This window comes from Urocitellus parryii, chromosome 3 (assembly GCF_045843805.1).
Source record: "Urocitellus parryii isolate mUroPar1 chromosome 3, mUroPar1.hap1, whole genome shotgun sequence".
NCBI lineage: Eukaryota > Metazoa > Chordata > Mammalia > Rodentia > Sciuridae > Urocitellus > Urocitellus parryii.
In genome coordinates, this window is record NC_135533.1 from 156,649,739 (window position 1) to 156,665,936 (window position 16,198).

General features: G+C 39.3%; 1 protein-coding gene across 4 annotated transcripts in view; it reads right to left on the reverse strand.

The window, feature by feature from the left end:
- Positions 1-16,198, reverse strand: part of Cltcl1 (clathrin heavy chain like 1) — a 103,938-nt gene that overhangs the window by 41,576 nt on the left and 46,164 nt on the right. For all 4 annotated transcript variants that reach the window (XM_077796171.1, XM_077796170.1, XM_077796173.1 and 1 more), the window contains exons 8-17: positions 15,891-16,091; positions 15,646-15,798; positions 14,936-15,058; positions 13,025-13,162; positions 6,488-6,652; positions 5,800-5,980; positions 4,890-5,053; positions 3,196-3,321; positions 2,235-2,377; positions 1,510-1,744 (exon numbers count right to left, since the gene is read on the reverse strand). In XM_077796171.1, coding sequence (XP_077652297.1) covers positions 1,510-1,744; positions 2,235-2,377; positions 3,196-3,321; positions 4,890-5,053; positions 5,800-5,980; positions 6,488-6,652; positions 13,025-13,162; positions 14,936-15,058; positions 15,646-15,798; positions 15,891-16,091 — 1,629 coding nt within the window. The remainder of the gene's footprint in view (positions 1-1,509; positions 1,745-2,234; positions 2,378-3,195; positions 3,322-4,889; positions 5,054-5,799; positions 5,981-6,487; positions 6,653-13,024; positions 13,163-14,935; positions 15,059-15,645; positions 15,799-15,890; positions 16,092-16,198) is intronic.

A 16,198-nucleotide genomic window follows, 5' to 3' on the forward strand; every position in this document is an offset into this window, starting at 1 on the left:
TTGTGTGATTCACCACCATTAAATACAGAAAACTCCTGAACACTTAAAATGTAGTGTGCAGCTGAGGAACTCAATTTTTAATTTTAATTAAAATTAAAATTAAATTAAATTTTAATTTAAATACTCAACTGTAGGTAGCTCCAAATCATCTCTAAAGTTTCATCTGTGTACCTAGAACTGGTATAAAACAGTATATTCACTGAAATGTTTCAAGGTCAGAAACTTTAAAATGTGCTTTCATTGACTAACTTTGAGATCCTTCTCTGAATATTGTAATAGATTTTCAAATTATTGACTATCCACTGGGATATTCCACCATGTGAAGCATTTGCTAAATCCTGGGGAGAAACATATCCTGATAGGCACAGGGCTGGGATATGTGTATGTATGTGAAGGCAACATGGGCTGCCTGTGTGGGATGGCAGGAGGCCAAAGTGGACTGGCAAAGTGCTAACCACACAGAGGCCCTGCCCTAAAGTCATACTGCAGCCCTCTCTTGAACAGAGCAGTCCTGCATGAGTATCTCTTTCCTAGCACACTTGGCCTTACTAAAAGGGTTAGCACCTCATGGAACAGATGAGTGCTAAGATCTCTAAGCAGCCATTAAACTATGCTTTAATAAAAAGGGAGTAAATTAAGCCAAAAAGTGGCTAACTGGTATCAAACAAATGAAAGTCCCAGCTTTATAAAACCAGTTCCCCAAGACTTTCAGGTGAGTGGTTATATTCACTCATTCCTGTCAATTCTGTCTAAAATCTAGGGCAGAAGGAGAAGCTGGTAACTGCTCTTCATCTTCAACTCTCCTCATATACACTCTAAAATATACCGCACCTGGTTGTTGAGTATATATATACTACGAGACCTGAGCTTCTGAGGACAAATAGACCAAATGAGCTTATAGCTGAAAAAACACTAGATTCAACCACATGAGATTTCTGGATTTGTAGGTCAAGTGGTAGTAGTTTATACAGTTTACCCTAAACACATATGTACATACACATACATCCCAGCCTGGGCATATATAAGTAGAAGACCTGGTGAATGTTTTTCAAGGAGGCGGCAGCAAGGGCTAGGTGGGTTAGGAACAGGTGAGGGAGGGCATCTGAAAAGTTACTCTAAGAAGGGGGCAGTACAAGGGCCCTTAGGACAGGAGACACTGGAGGACTATAGGTGTTGCCAGGTGGGGCTGCAAGAGGGGAAGCAGGCTGGGTCAATGGGGGGAAGGAGGTGGTCCACAGATCAGATTAAATTCAATTTTGCCCTCAAGTCACCAGATAACTAATGCCTGTAAGCAGAGGGGTGATGGGTCAGATTCAGTGCTAGTGAAGCCTACAGATACAACAGGATATAAGGAGATCATAAAAAGGTATCAGAATTATAAAACAACTAAATGTATGGAAATGAACTTCAGACCCATCATCTCTGGGTACACAAATTCCCAATCAGCCCCTATTAGGCTGCCCTGTGAAGTCAGAGAGACACAGGAAGCCAAGTATATTTTCTGCCTACCTGGATGAGCTCTAGGTCACACTGTCCCCGCTCATAGGCAATGCAGGCCAGATGTGGGTCCCGTTTCTCACAGTACTGGCCCACCACACTACTATCATAGTAGGCATTCTCTCTCAAAAAGCGCTCAGGGCTATTGTTGCTGTCAATGTAGATTTTAGCCAGTGCATTATGAGTGGCAGGCTCTTCACAGCTTTCATGAATCCGAGACTCCAGCCAGGGAAGAAGCAATTTGAGCCTTTGAAAAAAGTAGATACTGTGAAACTCTCAAAGCTGTGATCAGGTATCTCTAGGGTAACCCTGGGCTTTGAGGATTGATTCTTTTTTTTAAATTTTTTTTTTAGTTGTCAATGGATCTTTATTTATATGCAGTGCTGAGAATCAAACTCAGTGCCTCATACATGCTAGGCAAGTGCTCTACCACTGAGCTATAACCCCAGCCCTGAGGGCTGATTCTTGAAACAACAAACAAACAATCCCTAACTGTATTTATTTCAGGTTGCCCCAGGGATAAAGACAGACCTAGCTTCCAAATATAAAGTTTTACCCCATTGTCTTCAGTACCAATAGCAACTAACTCACTCCTACACCTAATATGTATACACAAAAGAGAGACAGAGATAGTCTTGGGGACTAAAGACCAACTAATAAGGCATTTTTGAGGAGAGACTTAACAACAAATACCAGAATCCAGGGGCAAGAGAAGATACCAAGTAAAAAAACCTTACCTGTTTCTTTTTTCTACTTCAGCCACCAGCTCATCAGTAGAGAACTGTCCTCTCACCACCATGATTAAGTTTTTAATTACTTCTTCAGAACAATCCACATCAAGTAGCCCTCCAACCACAGCTGGGAGACGGCTAGGGTTGACCTAGAAGAGTCGAGGTGGCAAGTTCAGCACTGCAGACAACAGAATTGCTATAAGCCTCCCAAGACTTATACAGTGTGGCAAAAACCTGTTTTGAACTGAACTGTGTCCCATCAAAGTTCATTTGTCAAAGCCCTATCCATGTTAAGACTGAATTTAGGGACAGGGCCTTTAGAGAGACAGAATTTTTTTAATATTTATTTCTTTTTTAATTCTCGGCGGACACAACATCTTTGTTTGTATGTGGTGCTGAGGATCGAACCTGGGCCGCACGCATGCCAGGCAAGCGTGCTACCGCTTGAGTCACATCCTCAGCCCGAGACAGGGCCTTTAAAGAGTAATTAATGTCATGTATGGTTATACTACTGGTGCAACTCTACACTATGTACAGCTAGGGGGGAGAAATAAATAAATAAAGAGGTAATTAATGTTGAGGATGGGGCCCTAATCCAATAGGACTGGTGTCCTTATAAGAAATGCATGTGCACAAAGGAAAGACCATGTGAGGATGCAGTGCTGAGGTAGCTATCTGCAGGCCTGGAAAAGAGCCCTTACTAGAAACCAACTCAGCCAATACCTTGGGCTTGGACTTTCAGCCTCCAGAAACTGTGATAAATAAATTTCTGTTGTTTAAGCTGCTCAATCTATGGTACTCTATTCTGGCAGCCTGAGCAAACTAATACACTACCCTTCAAAGTGAAATTTCTAAAATGTTCAGGAGTCAAGAGGCAGCCTCTGAGGTGTAGACTATTATCACTGTCTGAGGCCTAAAGGCATCTAGGTGTCACCCTGGGAGTCCGCAGTGTCCCTCTGAATGGTACCTTCTGAACGTAGATCTCAATGTACTTCTGCAGGTTGTTGTGGTATAAATACAGGACAAGGTCATGCACAAAGTCAAAGCGGTCACACACAATGATGAGGGGGAGCTGGTCTGTGAGCTTAGCCTCCTGAGGGATAGAGAGAAGAGAATAGGTCAGACAGTGAGGGACCCCACAGAGTCAGCCCTAGCCTGTGCAACAGTGATCCTGCAGGGAATGTACAAGGAGATTTTGCTCTAGATAGGCTGACATTTAAGGCATTTACATTGCGAGAATGTAGTGTTTGTTTTGGGAAATAAGTAGGGGGAAGGTAATAGTATTTGGCTAAAGACAAGAGATCTCTGCTAATTTGACAATAACTTTCCAAATTTATGCAAATCCAAACATCTTTTGGGTTGAGACAAGCAGCTCATTATGTGGAAACCCAACATAGATCAGGCTGCCCACCAGAATAGTTCATTTGCAATTGCTGGATGTGGTGGCGCATGCCTATAATTCCAGTGGCTTGGGAGGCTGAGGCAGGAGGATCGAAAGTTCAAAGCTAGCCTCAGCAACTCAGTGAGATCCTGTCTCTAAATAAAATACAAAAAATAGGGCTGAGGATGTGGCTAAGTGGTCAAGTGCCCTTGATTTCATCCCTAAACACCCCCTCCAAAAAAGAATAGTTCATCTGCAATAAAGTCACAACCCAAGGAAATGCCAGCCTAGTGGGGTGAGGTAGTGGGGGAGCTGTTCACACACTCACACTCAGTTCCTAAACAATAGTTTATCAGGAGAATCAATAGGCCACCATAATCACATTAATCTTTGTTTGGACCCACACCTAGATCACCTTTCCCAGGCTCCCTAGAGTTTCAGGTGAGGTCACATAACCTCATTTCCTTCAAGGGAACATGAACCAAAGTGTTACCTGCGACCTTCAGAACTTAGCCATAAAAGCCACCAATGAAACTACTCTGTATTCTTCCCTTCCACCAATTGGCAGGGAAGGCAATATCCAAGGCAAAGTACTGAAGATGGCAAAACAGTTATATGCCAGTCCTTCAAAGGATGGTGGCATGGAAAGCCATATCACTCAAACTCATGGCTATCCAGGACTGTTGCATGAGAAATAGACTTCTTGTTTTGTTCTTTTATTTATTTTTCAGCACAAGGGATTGAACCCAGAGGTGCTTAACCACTGAAAGACATTCCCAACCTTTTAAATTTTTTGACAGGATATCACTGAGTTGCTTAGGGCCTTGCTAAGTTGATGAAGCTGGCCTCAAATTTGTGATTCTCCTGCCTCAGCTTCTGAGTTGCCGGGATTACAGGTGTTGTCACCAAGCCCAGTTGGCTAATTGTTCTTTATGCCTCTAACACTGACTGGTCTATTTGTTATTGCAGCTTTACCACACATAACCAACAGGGGTGCAGTTGGGATGCTGCTGAAATAAAATGCAGTGATGAATTAACTCCTGCCACCTGCATGATGGATAACTAGAGCTGGACAGCCTCTAGTTTCTTTCTCCTTCAAAGGGTTTTCTTAATGATGAGTGGAGTCCTCTAAGAATATTAGACCATCATAAAGTAGAGATTTGTCACTGGGTGCTAAGGGAATAAAGGCAAGACAAACTCAGCTTAGTACTTCTTAGGACTTCTGGCCAGGTCTATCACCCATGAAAGCAGCTTGTCAGGGAAGGCATGCCTGGACATACCTTTAGGAAATTCTTCACCCGATCTGGGTTATAGTAGCTGCTCTCGCGGCATATTCTCTCCACCTCCTTGATCTGCCCTGTCTTGCAGGCAGCCTGAATGTACTTCAAATGCACATCTGGGTCTTGGCTAAAGTTCACAATTGAGCCCAGGAAGTAGAAGAGGCCTATAAATAGAGACTGTTTCATGTTTACCCTCCTAACATTCATTTGTCTTCTCTTTGGCAATTGCTCACCTTCTCTTGATCACCCCACCCACAACGACCCTGCTCGACTCTTCAGACCTACTCAGACTTCTTCATCTATGTAAAGTTTGTGTGCCTTGCCATCTCTCTAAAACATCTAGTCAGGCCCCCAGCCTGAACCCAACAAAGCTACCCTTCCTGGAATTCTTTTGGTGAAATTACCACAAAAGGGCAAAGGATGGCAACCAGATAGGCCTCATCTGCAATCAACAAGGTAACACCAAAGTGATGGACCCTCTACTGTGGGCTTTCACTTGGAAGAGGACAAAAGAGTTGCCTTGTCAGGGCTGCTCAGACCAGATACCAGGCCCTTTCACTGGTACCCAGAACCACAATTACAGAATTTCACATGAATTCTGCACTAGGCTATCCTACATGGAGATACAAAGTTCTACAAAGACTTCAAGGATATTAGGGGAATTATAAGTACCCCCATCCCACTGCCAACCAACTTGCTTTTTTTCTTTGAAAATACCAAAAAGGTTACATAAGTTGAGTATACCCCTGAGAGAAAAGTAATATTCTGCTCTTGACTGAACATGTAAGGCAGTCAGAATTGCATCCTGCCTAGCTTTACAGGAAGACTCTTCTATGTTGCATGAGTGAACAGCAACACATAAGACAGGTGTCATCATAAGGCAGGGTCTGCCCAGGGCTGCATGATTTACCTTCATAACTCTTGAAGGATTCAAAAAGCTCTACCAAGGACTGTGTGCCCAGCTGTTCATGGTACTTAGAAGCCACCTGTACACACAGCTGAAGGTTTTGTCTGATGTTAGCAGACAACATGGCATGTAGACACTCCATGGAATCCTCCACCAACAAGGAACCAAAGAAATTGACAAGCCACTGAGAACAAGGAAGAGTTGTAAATGTTACTAAATAACTGGATCATTCCCATCCCCACCCTAAATGTCAAAAGTGTAAAGAATTCTCACTTAATAAGACCAAAAAGCACCTATCTATCATGGTAAAAAGTGGGAGCAAGGAATAAATTTAGGATAAAACCCTGACCTAAACTGTTTATCCTAGTATATCCTACAGTTGATTCTAAAACTATTCTGTAATTGGAACACAGTAGCTCTTTTAGTTTTTACTGATGATTCAGACAGTCTTGCTAGGTTGTCAATGTTAAAATGTTATCATTATTCCTGTTATTAGAATAACTCAAAGGTGAAAGAAAGATGACATGGACCCCAGACATGTTGATGGGCAGGTGAGGATTGTGCGTACAGTAAAGCACGACAGGTTCATGCCTGGTCCCACAAACCACCCACAGGACACATTTGGGAGCATGTGATATGAATGACCATATAGGCACCAGTAACAAGGGGAGTGCCCAGTGGTGCACTGTACCTCAGGATTGAGAAGATGGGTGTGGACTACAGCCCTCTTGATGTCATTGATGTCACTGTAGTGCTCCAGCGCGCGTTGCAGAAGGCCTGCCTTCTCACAAAGCTGGGCAATATGGATTCGATCATAATGTGTAAACATCTGATTTCCAAGGATGGCATCTGCAACCTGTGAAATATCAACTTCAGTAAGAAAACCTGATTGATGGCAGTAAATTTTAAATAGCAGCTGATCAATTGTACCCTCCCCTCCCCCCCAGGGTAGTGTGTAGCTCAGGAACCAGTGCTTATATCCATGCTTCCATGGTAGCTGCAGTGTTAGTGGCTCCCTATCAGAGCTCTAGCTGTCCTTCAAGTCATCTTTTGCTCAAGGCTCTATTTTCCCATGTTGTGAGCCAGGCCTAGTTCTGCAACATGGGAAAATAGGGCCTTGTGCAAAAGATGACTTGAAGGACAGCTAGAGCTCTGATAGGCTGGAGTCAGACATGTAAGAAATACTGAGACTCCATAAAACACTATTATTGGAATTAGTCCAGGATCCTGTTGCAGTTTTTCAGCAATTATATTTTTTTTATTAGAGCTTTATGGTTATACATAGTAGTTGGGTTCAGCAATTACATTTTTATAGGGTTTTCTATAGCAAGATCAGTGGAAGGGCTCAATTCTACCACACCTTCTTTTAATTCTCAGATGAGTCAGAATTAGATCTGAAAGTAACAAATCCAATTTGTTTACTAGACTTCTCTATTGAATTAAAGGCAGAATTAGGAGTGGAACTTAAAACAATAAATACTCTTAGAGTTATTTTTTATAAAGAGATAAGGTCCTTTATTTCAAGATGTAGATTGGGTGTGGAGTTAGAAGTAATTGGTTAGGTTTGGGAAGTGGTTGAAGGTAAAGATGAGGTCGTTAGAGTTGCATGTGGTTGGGGTGGAGATTAGGTTGGTTATAAGGTATAGGATATAGGATATGGCTAGGGTTATAGTTTGGGAATTAGGGTTGTTGTTAGCACTAGTTGTTATTGGTTAGTGTATATGTTACAGGGTTATAGTATAATGGTTTAGGTTTCATAGTTTAGGTTTGGTGTTGGGATAGGGTCAAGTGATTAGAGGTCAGAGCTAGAGAGAGGGGGATGGAGAGGATGATGTAGATAGGGTTACAGATATGGTTTGGAATAAGTATTAGAGGTTTAAGAGGTGAAGTCCTGTTATGTTTCCCAGGCTGGCCCTGAACTTTTGGGTTTAAGCAACCTTCCTGCCTCAGCCTCCTGAGTAGCTAGTACATGCCACCTAGAAAGAATTTTGATGAGGTTTATGATTTTTAGTACTCTCTAGACTAAAATGGATATGTCAACACAGCAACTTTGTTGCCTTTCTGAGTGATCTTACCAGTGTCTCTAACCAGTAGTTAGTCTTGACAAGTTGTACTCCTGGGTGCCTTCACCTGCAGCTCAGCACACTCTTTTTCATCCCTTCTAGGATGTGGAACACAAACCCAATAGAGGACTAGATGCATGCACAGTGACTACATACAGTCTATACCACACTGCTCAAGGGTTATGCACACTCTGTGTTCCTACAGAATAAAGGATCAAACCAAGTCCTGAGAGGAGAGTTTTTGAATACCTGATACCTGCCTTCCCTCTATCCTTTTTTTTCTTTTATTTTGGCATAACTATCCTCTTGTTTTTCAATATCTCCCCTTTATCAGAGAAACTGTGTTTTAGAGAGCTTAGATAGATAAGCAAAGACAGAAAGCATCACCCAGTGCTCATCATCCAAAGAAGACTGCCTCACTGTTTCAAGCACTGTGGCCCAAGCCTTTAGTACTATGCCTAGTAGTCAGCTCATCCCTTACAGTGTGGGTACTCTTTGGGGTCTGTTTGCTGAGTTTCTGAGTGTTGTTTGGTTTCTATTTACTAAAATTCTTTATGCATAATCACCAAGTCATGAGAGTTCAAATACATCAAATAGTAAATTACCAATTTTATTTCTTTTTTTTCTTTTTTTTTTTTTAGGGAGAGAGAGAGAGAGAGAGAGAGAGAGAGAGAGAGAGAGAGAGAGAGAGAGAGAGAGAGAGAGAGAGGGAGAGTTTTAATTTTTATTTTTTAGTTATTGGCGGGCACAACATCTTTTGTTTTTTTTTGTATGTGGTGCTGAGGATCGAACCTGGGCCGCACGCATGCCAGGCGAGCTTGCTACCGCTTGAGCCACATCCCCAGCCCCCAATTTTATTTCTTAAAGGCGGGATATGATGGATACACTTAGTAGCTGACTTGTGGATTTGGATAAACTAAGGTAATAGAATAAAGCATGTTAATTCCAAATTTCAAAATATTATGTGATTATTGAAGAAAAACAAATCAGAAGACAAATAAGTAATGAACAAAGTGAACTTCTCATACAACCTTGGTCAAACAGGTTTACATTAAATCCTCTATGTCATGTATTTATCTCCAATTTCTGCACTATGCATTTATCTCCAAATTTAACCGAAAATAGCAATACATGTGATTTGATCATATGCCCCCATCTTTCAGATTAAGAAATGATGCCCCAGTCACAGTGAGATACCACTGCACCCATTAAGATGGTGGTTATTTTAAAAATAAATGAATAAAAGGAAAAAAGTGTTGGAAAGGACAGAGAAATTGGAACACTTTTGTGTTGCTGACAGAAATATAAAATGCTGAAGCCTCTTGGAATACAGCTCAGTGGTTCCTCAAGAAATTAAATGCAGAATTACAATATGATCTAGCAATTCCACGTTTAGGAGTATATTCAAAAAGATTGAAAGCCAGGTCTTGAAGAGATACTTGTACATTCATGTTCAAAGCAGTATTATTCATAACAGCCAGAATGTGGAAACAACCCAGTGTCCATCAACAGATGAAAGGATAAATAAAATGTAGTATACATATAATATGGAATATATTATGTAGCCTTAACAATGGAATTTAAATGAATTTACAACACATGATATAACATGGATAAAATATTAAAAAGAAAAAAGACAAAAGGACAAATATTTTATGATTTCATTTGTATGAACTATATAGAATAGGCGATTTCATAGAGATAGAAAGCAGAATGATGGCTGCTAGAGGCAGTTCCCTTTTGGGATGATAAAAATATATACTGATGTTGGTTGCACAATTTTGTGAATGTCCTCTCCTTTTTTTTTTTTCAGTACTGGGGACTGAACTTAGCACTGAACTTAGCACATACCCAGCCCTTTTTATTTTCTTTCTTTCTTTCTTTCTTTCTTTCTTTCTTTCTTTCTTTCTTTCTTTCTTTCTTTCTTTCTTTCTTTCGAGAGAGAATTTTTTTAATATTTATTTTTTAGTTTTTGGTGGACATAACATCTTTATTTGTATGTGGTGCTGAGGATGGAACCCAGCGCCGCGCGCATGCCAGGCAAGCACACTACTGCTTGAGCCACATCCCCAGTCCCAGCCCTTTTTATTTTATTTTGAGACAGGGTTTCACTGATTTGCTCAGGCTGGGTTTGAACTTATGATCCTCCTAACTCAGCCTCCTGAGTAGCTGGGATTATAGACATGTACCACCACATCCAGCTCTATGAATCTCCTTAACATCATTGAATTGCACATTTAAAAACCTAAAATGGTAGATTAGAGTTCTGATTTGTGAGGGGTAAAAATTTGCTCCCAAGATGTGGGCTCTCTGTTCACCTCACAGATTGTTTCTTTTGCCGAGAAGAAACTTTTTAGTTTGATTCCATCCCATTTATTGATTCTTGGTTTTAATTCTTGTGCCACAGGAGTCTTATTAAGGAAGTTGGGGCCTAATCCCACATAATGAAGATTGGGACCTACTTTTTCTTCTATTAGACAGAGTCTCTGGTCTAATTCCTAGGTCCTTGATCCATTTTGAGTTACGTTTTGTGCATGGTGAGAGATAGGGATTTAATTTCATTTTGTTGCACATGGATTTCCAGTTTTCCCAGCATCATTTGTTGAAGATGCTATCTTTTCTCCAGTGCATGTTTTTGGCACCTTTGTCTAATATAAGATAATTGTAATTTTATGGGTTAGTCTCTGTGTCCTCTATTCTGTACCACTGGTCTACCAGTCTGTTTTGGTGCCAATACCATGCTGTTTTTATTACTATTGCTCTGTACTATAGTTTAAGGTCTGGTATACCAATGTCACCTGCTTCACTCTTCCTGCTAAGGATTACTTTAGCTATCCTGGGTCTCTTATTTTTACAGATGAATTTCATGATTGCTTTTACTATTTCTATGAGGAATACCATCGGGATTTTGATCAGAATTCCATTAAATCTGTATAGTGCTTTTGGTAGTATGGTCATTTTGATAACATTAATTCTGCCTATCCAAGAGCAAGGTAGATCTTTCCATCTTCTAAGGTCTTCTTTGATTTCTCTTTTAGGGTTCTGTAGTTTTCATTGTATAGATTTTTCACCTATTTCACTAAGTTGATTCCCAAGTATCTTATTTTTTTTTTTTAGATTACTGTGAATGGGATAGTTTTCCTCATCCTTCTTAGAGGCTTTGTCACTGATATACAGAAATGCCTTTGATCTATGGGTATTGATTTTATATCCTGCTACTTTGCTGAATTCATTTACTAGTTCTAGAAGTTTTCTGGTGGAGTTTTTGGGTCTTCTAGGTATAGAATCATATTATCAGCAAATAATGCTAATTTAAGGTCTTCTTTTTCTATACATAACCCTTTGATTTTTTTCATCTAATTGCTCTGGCCAGTGTTTCAAGAACTATGTTGAATAGAAGTGGTGAAAGAGGACATCCCTGTCTTATTCCAGTTTTCAGAGGGAATGCCTTCAATTTTTCTCCATTTAGAATGATGTTGGCCTGAGGCTTAGCATAGATAGCCTTTACGGTGTTGAGATATGTTCCTGTTATTCCTAGTTTTTCTAGTGTTTTGAACACAAAGGGGTGCTGTATTTTGTCAAATGCTTTTTATGCATCTATTGAGATGATCATATGATTCTTATCTTTAAGTCTACTGATGTGATGAATTACCTTCATTAATTTTTGTATGTTGAATCAACCTTGCATCCCTGGGATGAATCCTACTTGATCATGGTGCACAATCTTTTTGATATGTTTTTGTATTAGATTTGCCAGAATTTTATTGAGAATTTTTGTATCTATGTTCATGAGAGATATTGGTCTGACATTTTCAAAGCTAAGCACAAAAAAACCCAAATAACCCAATTGACAAATGGGCCAAGGACCTGAACAGACACTCTTCAGAAGAAGATATATAATCAATCAACAATATATGAAAAAATGCTCATCATCTCTTGCAATCAGAGAAATGTATATCAAAACTACTCTAAGGGCTCAGAGGTAGAGTGCTTGCCTAGCACCTGTGAGGCCCTGGGTTCGATCCTCAGCACCTCATAAAAAAATAAAATAAAATAAATATATGTGTCCACCTATAAGTAAAAAATAAATATTAAAAAAACTACTCTAAGATATCATCTCACTCCAGTCAGAATGGCAGCTATTATGAAAGCAAACAACAATAAGTGTTGGTGAGGATGTGGGGAAAAAGATACACTCATACATTGCTGGTGGGACTGCAAATTGGTACAGCCAATATGGAAAGCAGTTTGGAGATTCCTTGGAAATCTGGGAATGGAACCACCATTTGACCCAGCTATCCCTCTCCTCGGACTATACCCAAAGGATGTAAAAACAGCATACGACAGGTTCACAGATACATCAATGTTTATAATAGCACAATTCATAATAGCTAACTGTGGAGCCAACCTAGATGCCCTTTAATGGATGAATGGATAAAAACATGTGACATATATAAACAATGGAATTTTACTCGGCATTAAAAGAGAATAAAATCATGGCATTTGCAGGTAAATGGATGGCGTTGCAGAAGATAATGCTAAGTGAAGTTAGCCAATCTCCAAAAAACAAATGTCAAATGTTTTCTCTGATATAATGAGGCTGACTCATAGTGGGGTAGGGTGGGGGGAGCATGGGAGGATTAGATGAATTCTAGATAGGGAAGACCTGTGAGAGGGAAAGGGAGGGGGCAGGGTATTAGCAAGGGCGGTGAAATGTGATGGACATCAATATCCAAAGTACATGTATAAAGACTTGAATTGGGTGTCAACATACTTTATATATAAACAGATATGAAAAATTGTGGTTTATATGTGTAATAAGAACTGTAATTCATTCCGTTATTGTGTATTTAAAAAAATAAAATCAATAAAACTAAAAAAACCTTAAAAATAGTAAACTTTGTTATGCATATTTTACCACAATGAAAAAGGAAAGAAAGGAAGAAATTATATTCCCAGTTGTAACTGTTTCCTTGAATGTTCTGTACCCTGATTTCCTGAAAAACCTTGGAGGAAAACGATTTTTTGCCTACTGAGAAGCATAAAAATAAACATCTGGAACAAGTATAACCCAGTTCAAAACCTCTGTGCTCAGGTCTGTACATCCAATACAGAGGCACAGCAGGTACCCTGCCCCTTGTTACTAGTCTAGAGATGTCACTTGCCTGGGGTGCATGGATCACATTCATTTCCAACAGCTGGGTCTGGAGGTGCCCCTCAGCTGGGTGATCATTCTTCAAGATGTCCAGCAAGAAGGAAGTACACTGCTGAATTAAACTGTTTTCCATGAAAACGTCCACAATCTGCAAAGATCCAAGCCATGTTTTCACTCAGAGAAGGAACTGTTTAATTTTCCTATTGAAACAGTTTTTGAGATAGAATCTCATTTAAAAATTCAGTGATTAGTCCCTTCCTTTGCATTTTCTTATATTTCTGAAATTCAAATAATTCATATTATTAACCCAAGGGTAATTTTGTGAAATTATATCACCTACATTATACTCAACAACAGGCCATTTTAATAGAGTGGATTAAAGGCAGTTGTCTTTATAATACATGGGAGCCCCCAGAATCTGAAGTGATCCAAATAATGTTAATCAAATTGTAAAGGAATTGGGGCTGGGACTTTAGTCAGTGGTAGAGCACTTGTCTAGCAAGTGAGGCACGGGATTCAATCCTTAGCACCACATAAAAATAAATAAATGAAACAAAAATATTGTGTCCATCCACAACTAAAAAATTTTAAAAAATTGTAAAGGAAGCTAATATCTGGGGTATAGCCCATTCACTATCATTATGTTATTCAGGCACAAGTGGGAAAATGCACATTTACTTAGACACTTATTACAGTTAAACAAATATTAATTTAAAACAATTAATAAAACTTAATAAGAGGTGAAATATAGGTAATAAATTTAGCAACTGTGTAACTTTTTCATACTTAAAGTATAAGAGGAAATATATATACTTGGATTTTTTTTTTTGGTACTAGGGATGAATCCAGAGGCACTTAACCACTATGTAACATCCCCTAGCTTTTTTTTTTTTTTTTTTTTTGAGACAGGGTATCACTAAGTTGCTTGGCAATCTTCCTGCATCAGCTTCCCAAGTCCTTTGGGATTACAAGCATGCACTGCCATGCCTGGAAAAAGTGTGTGTGTGTGTGTGTGTGTGTGTGTGTGTGTATGTGTGTGTATATATATATATGTATATATATGTATATATATATACATATATATATATAAATATTTTTATAGTAGATGGACACAATATTTTAATTTTATTTTTATGTAGTGCTGAGGATTGAACCCAGGGCCCCACATATGACAGGAAAGGACTCTACCAACTCAGCTACAGCCCCAGCCCAAAAGTTTATATTTTTAAAAAAGTTTTTAAAATATGAAATGTAATCAAGATTTCACCTAGACACTTCTTTCCCATTGAGATCTAAGTAAATTTGGCTCAAACCCCTTATTTCATGATCTCCAAAATATCTGCAGATTCCCAGATGCACAAATCCAATTATAATTGTACATATCATTTCTAGATAGGTTGTTGGTTTTACTGTTCTGCTTTATTACACACTTCTTGAATGTATTTTACTGAAGGTGATTTGAAATGTGTTTATACCTGAATATTAAGTAAGTTATACTACAACTCAGGGCAATTAGGCACCCAGAATATGCAAGTCAGGTGACTTGTCTGCACTTTCCATTGTACTTGGGTGGGGTTCAGGTTATTTGTCAGAAAGAAATAATCGGGTAGTAATGGAATGGAATAAGGGATGGAGGGCTACCATTCTTAAATAACATCCTCACATCCTATTACTAATCCCAACAAAAGGAAACAAAATCCTCTCAGTTTGACACACAAATCAATAAATATTGTCAATACTTGAATGACAAGTATTCAAATAATAAAGACAAGCTCTCCTAGTGTATTAGATTTTTTTAAAACTAAAAGAATAAGAACAAACCAAGAAAATCACTGAATTGTGATAAAAGAAAGCCAAATGAAAGGGAATCTTCTTGATGGCTACAAAAAGTCCTAAAATATCTCAAACAACCCATGTTCACCTGGTTAATGTTGGCCAATGGCTCCTCATCCTGCACTAGCATTTGGGAAAACTGCAGACCCTGTTCTGGACTGATCCTCATCACACTCCTCAGCAAAGAGATCCAGTCTGGGATATAACCAACCTGTAAGTGAGGGAACACCAATCAGGAAAAGTAGGTAAAAATCTAGGCATTAAAAAAAGAAGTTTATCCTCTAGTTTTTGTTTATAAAAAAATGACTATCAACATTAGCATGTATATGTACCACTCCTTTGCCAAATAAAATGTCCAATTAAGTGAAAACTGATCCCATGTATATGAGATGCAATTAACTAAAAAAACAACATGGACCACAGAGAAATAACCCAGGTTGGTGTGCAGGCACAGCACTAGCAAGTGCTGACAATTTTGACCACATGGGGATAGGATCTGAAACCCCACAAACACTGATTTGACACACAGATGGTACAGGGGGAAGAAGGATGGAGAAGTAGTGAGAGAAAGATAAAAATTATAAGAAAGCTTCTGACTGTAAAATAAGACAGGAAAATAAAAAAGTTAATAATAAAATATTATTAATATTAATGAATGCCAGATGCTAACAGCAGTACTGATAACTGTTGTACACCAGAGCACTCATCCCACATAGAAGGCATTTTATAAATGACACAATTGGCAACCACCCACCTGCACATGGATTATCTGTGCAGTGATGATGAAACATGTATTACCTTTTTGGAATACAGCACAATTTTTTGGAATTGGCCTGTTTCTGCAAAACACTGGATAACTTTGCTTGGTACATTTGCCCGAAGGTACACACTCAGAGCCAGTATAGGGTCAGCAGTTTTGACCAAATCTCCCAGTTCCTCTGAACACTCTAGCTGTACATGCCAAAAGACAAGACAACATTAGGATTGGAGAAGCAGGGCAGCTGCAACCCATTTTTCAAACTATTTTGGGGTTGTGATTTCACCTTATCTTCTTTCAGCCACTTCTCTAAGAGTTGCTTGCGCCCCTGCTGAAGAACTGGCCGGCAAAGCTCTAAAGATTCAAGTTTATTGAGCTGACCCTGGTCAAGCAGGATTCCAAAGTACTGGAGCAAAGGAGAGGCTTGGCCAGGCTGGGCAGGTATACTTTGGAACTTCTGGACTGTATCACTGGTACGTAGAATTCCCTGATAACAAAATATAGCTTACTTGTAATCACAGGGCATCCCTTCACTCAATTTGCTCATATAAAACAAATTTTTGCCAATGGAATTCTACAGTGACTTGACATGGA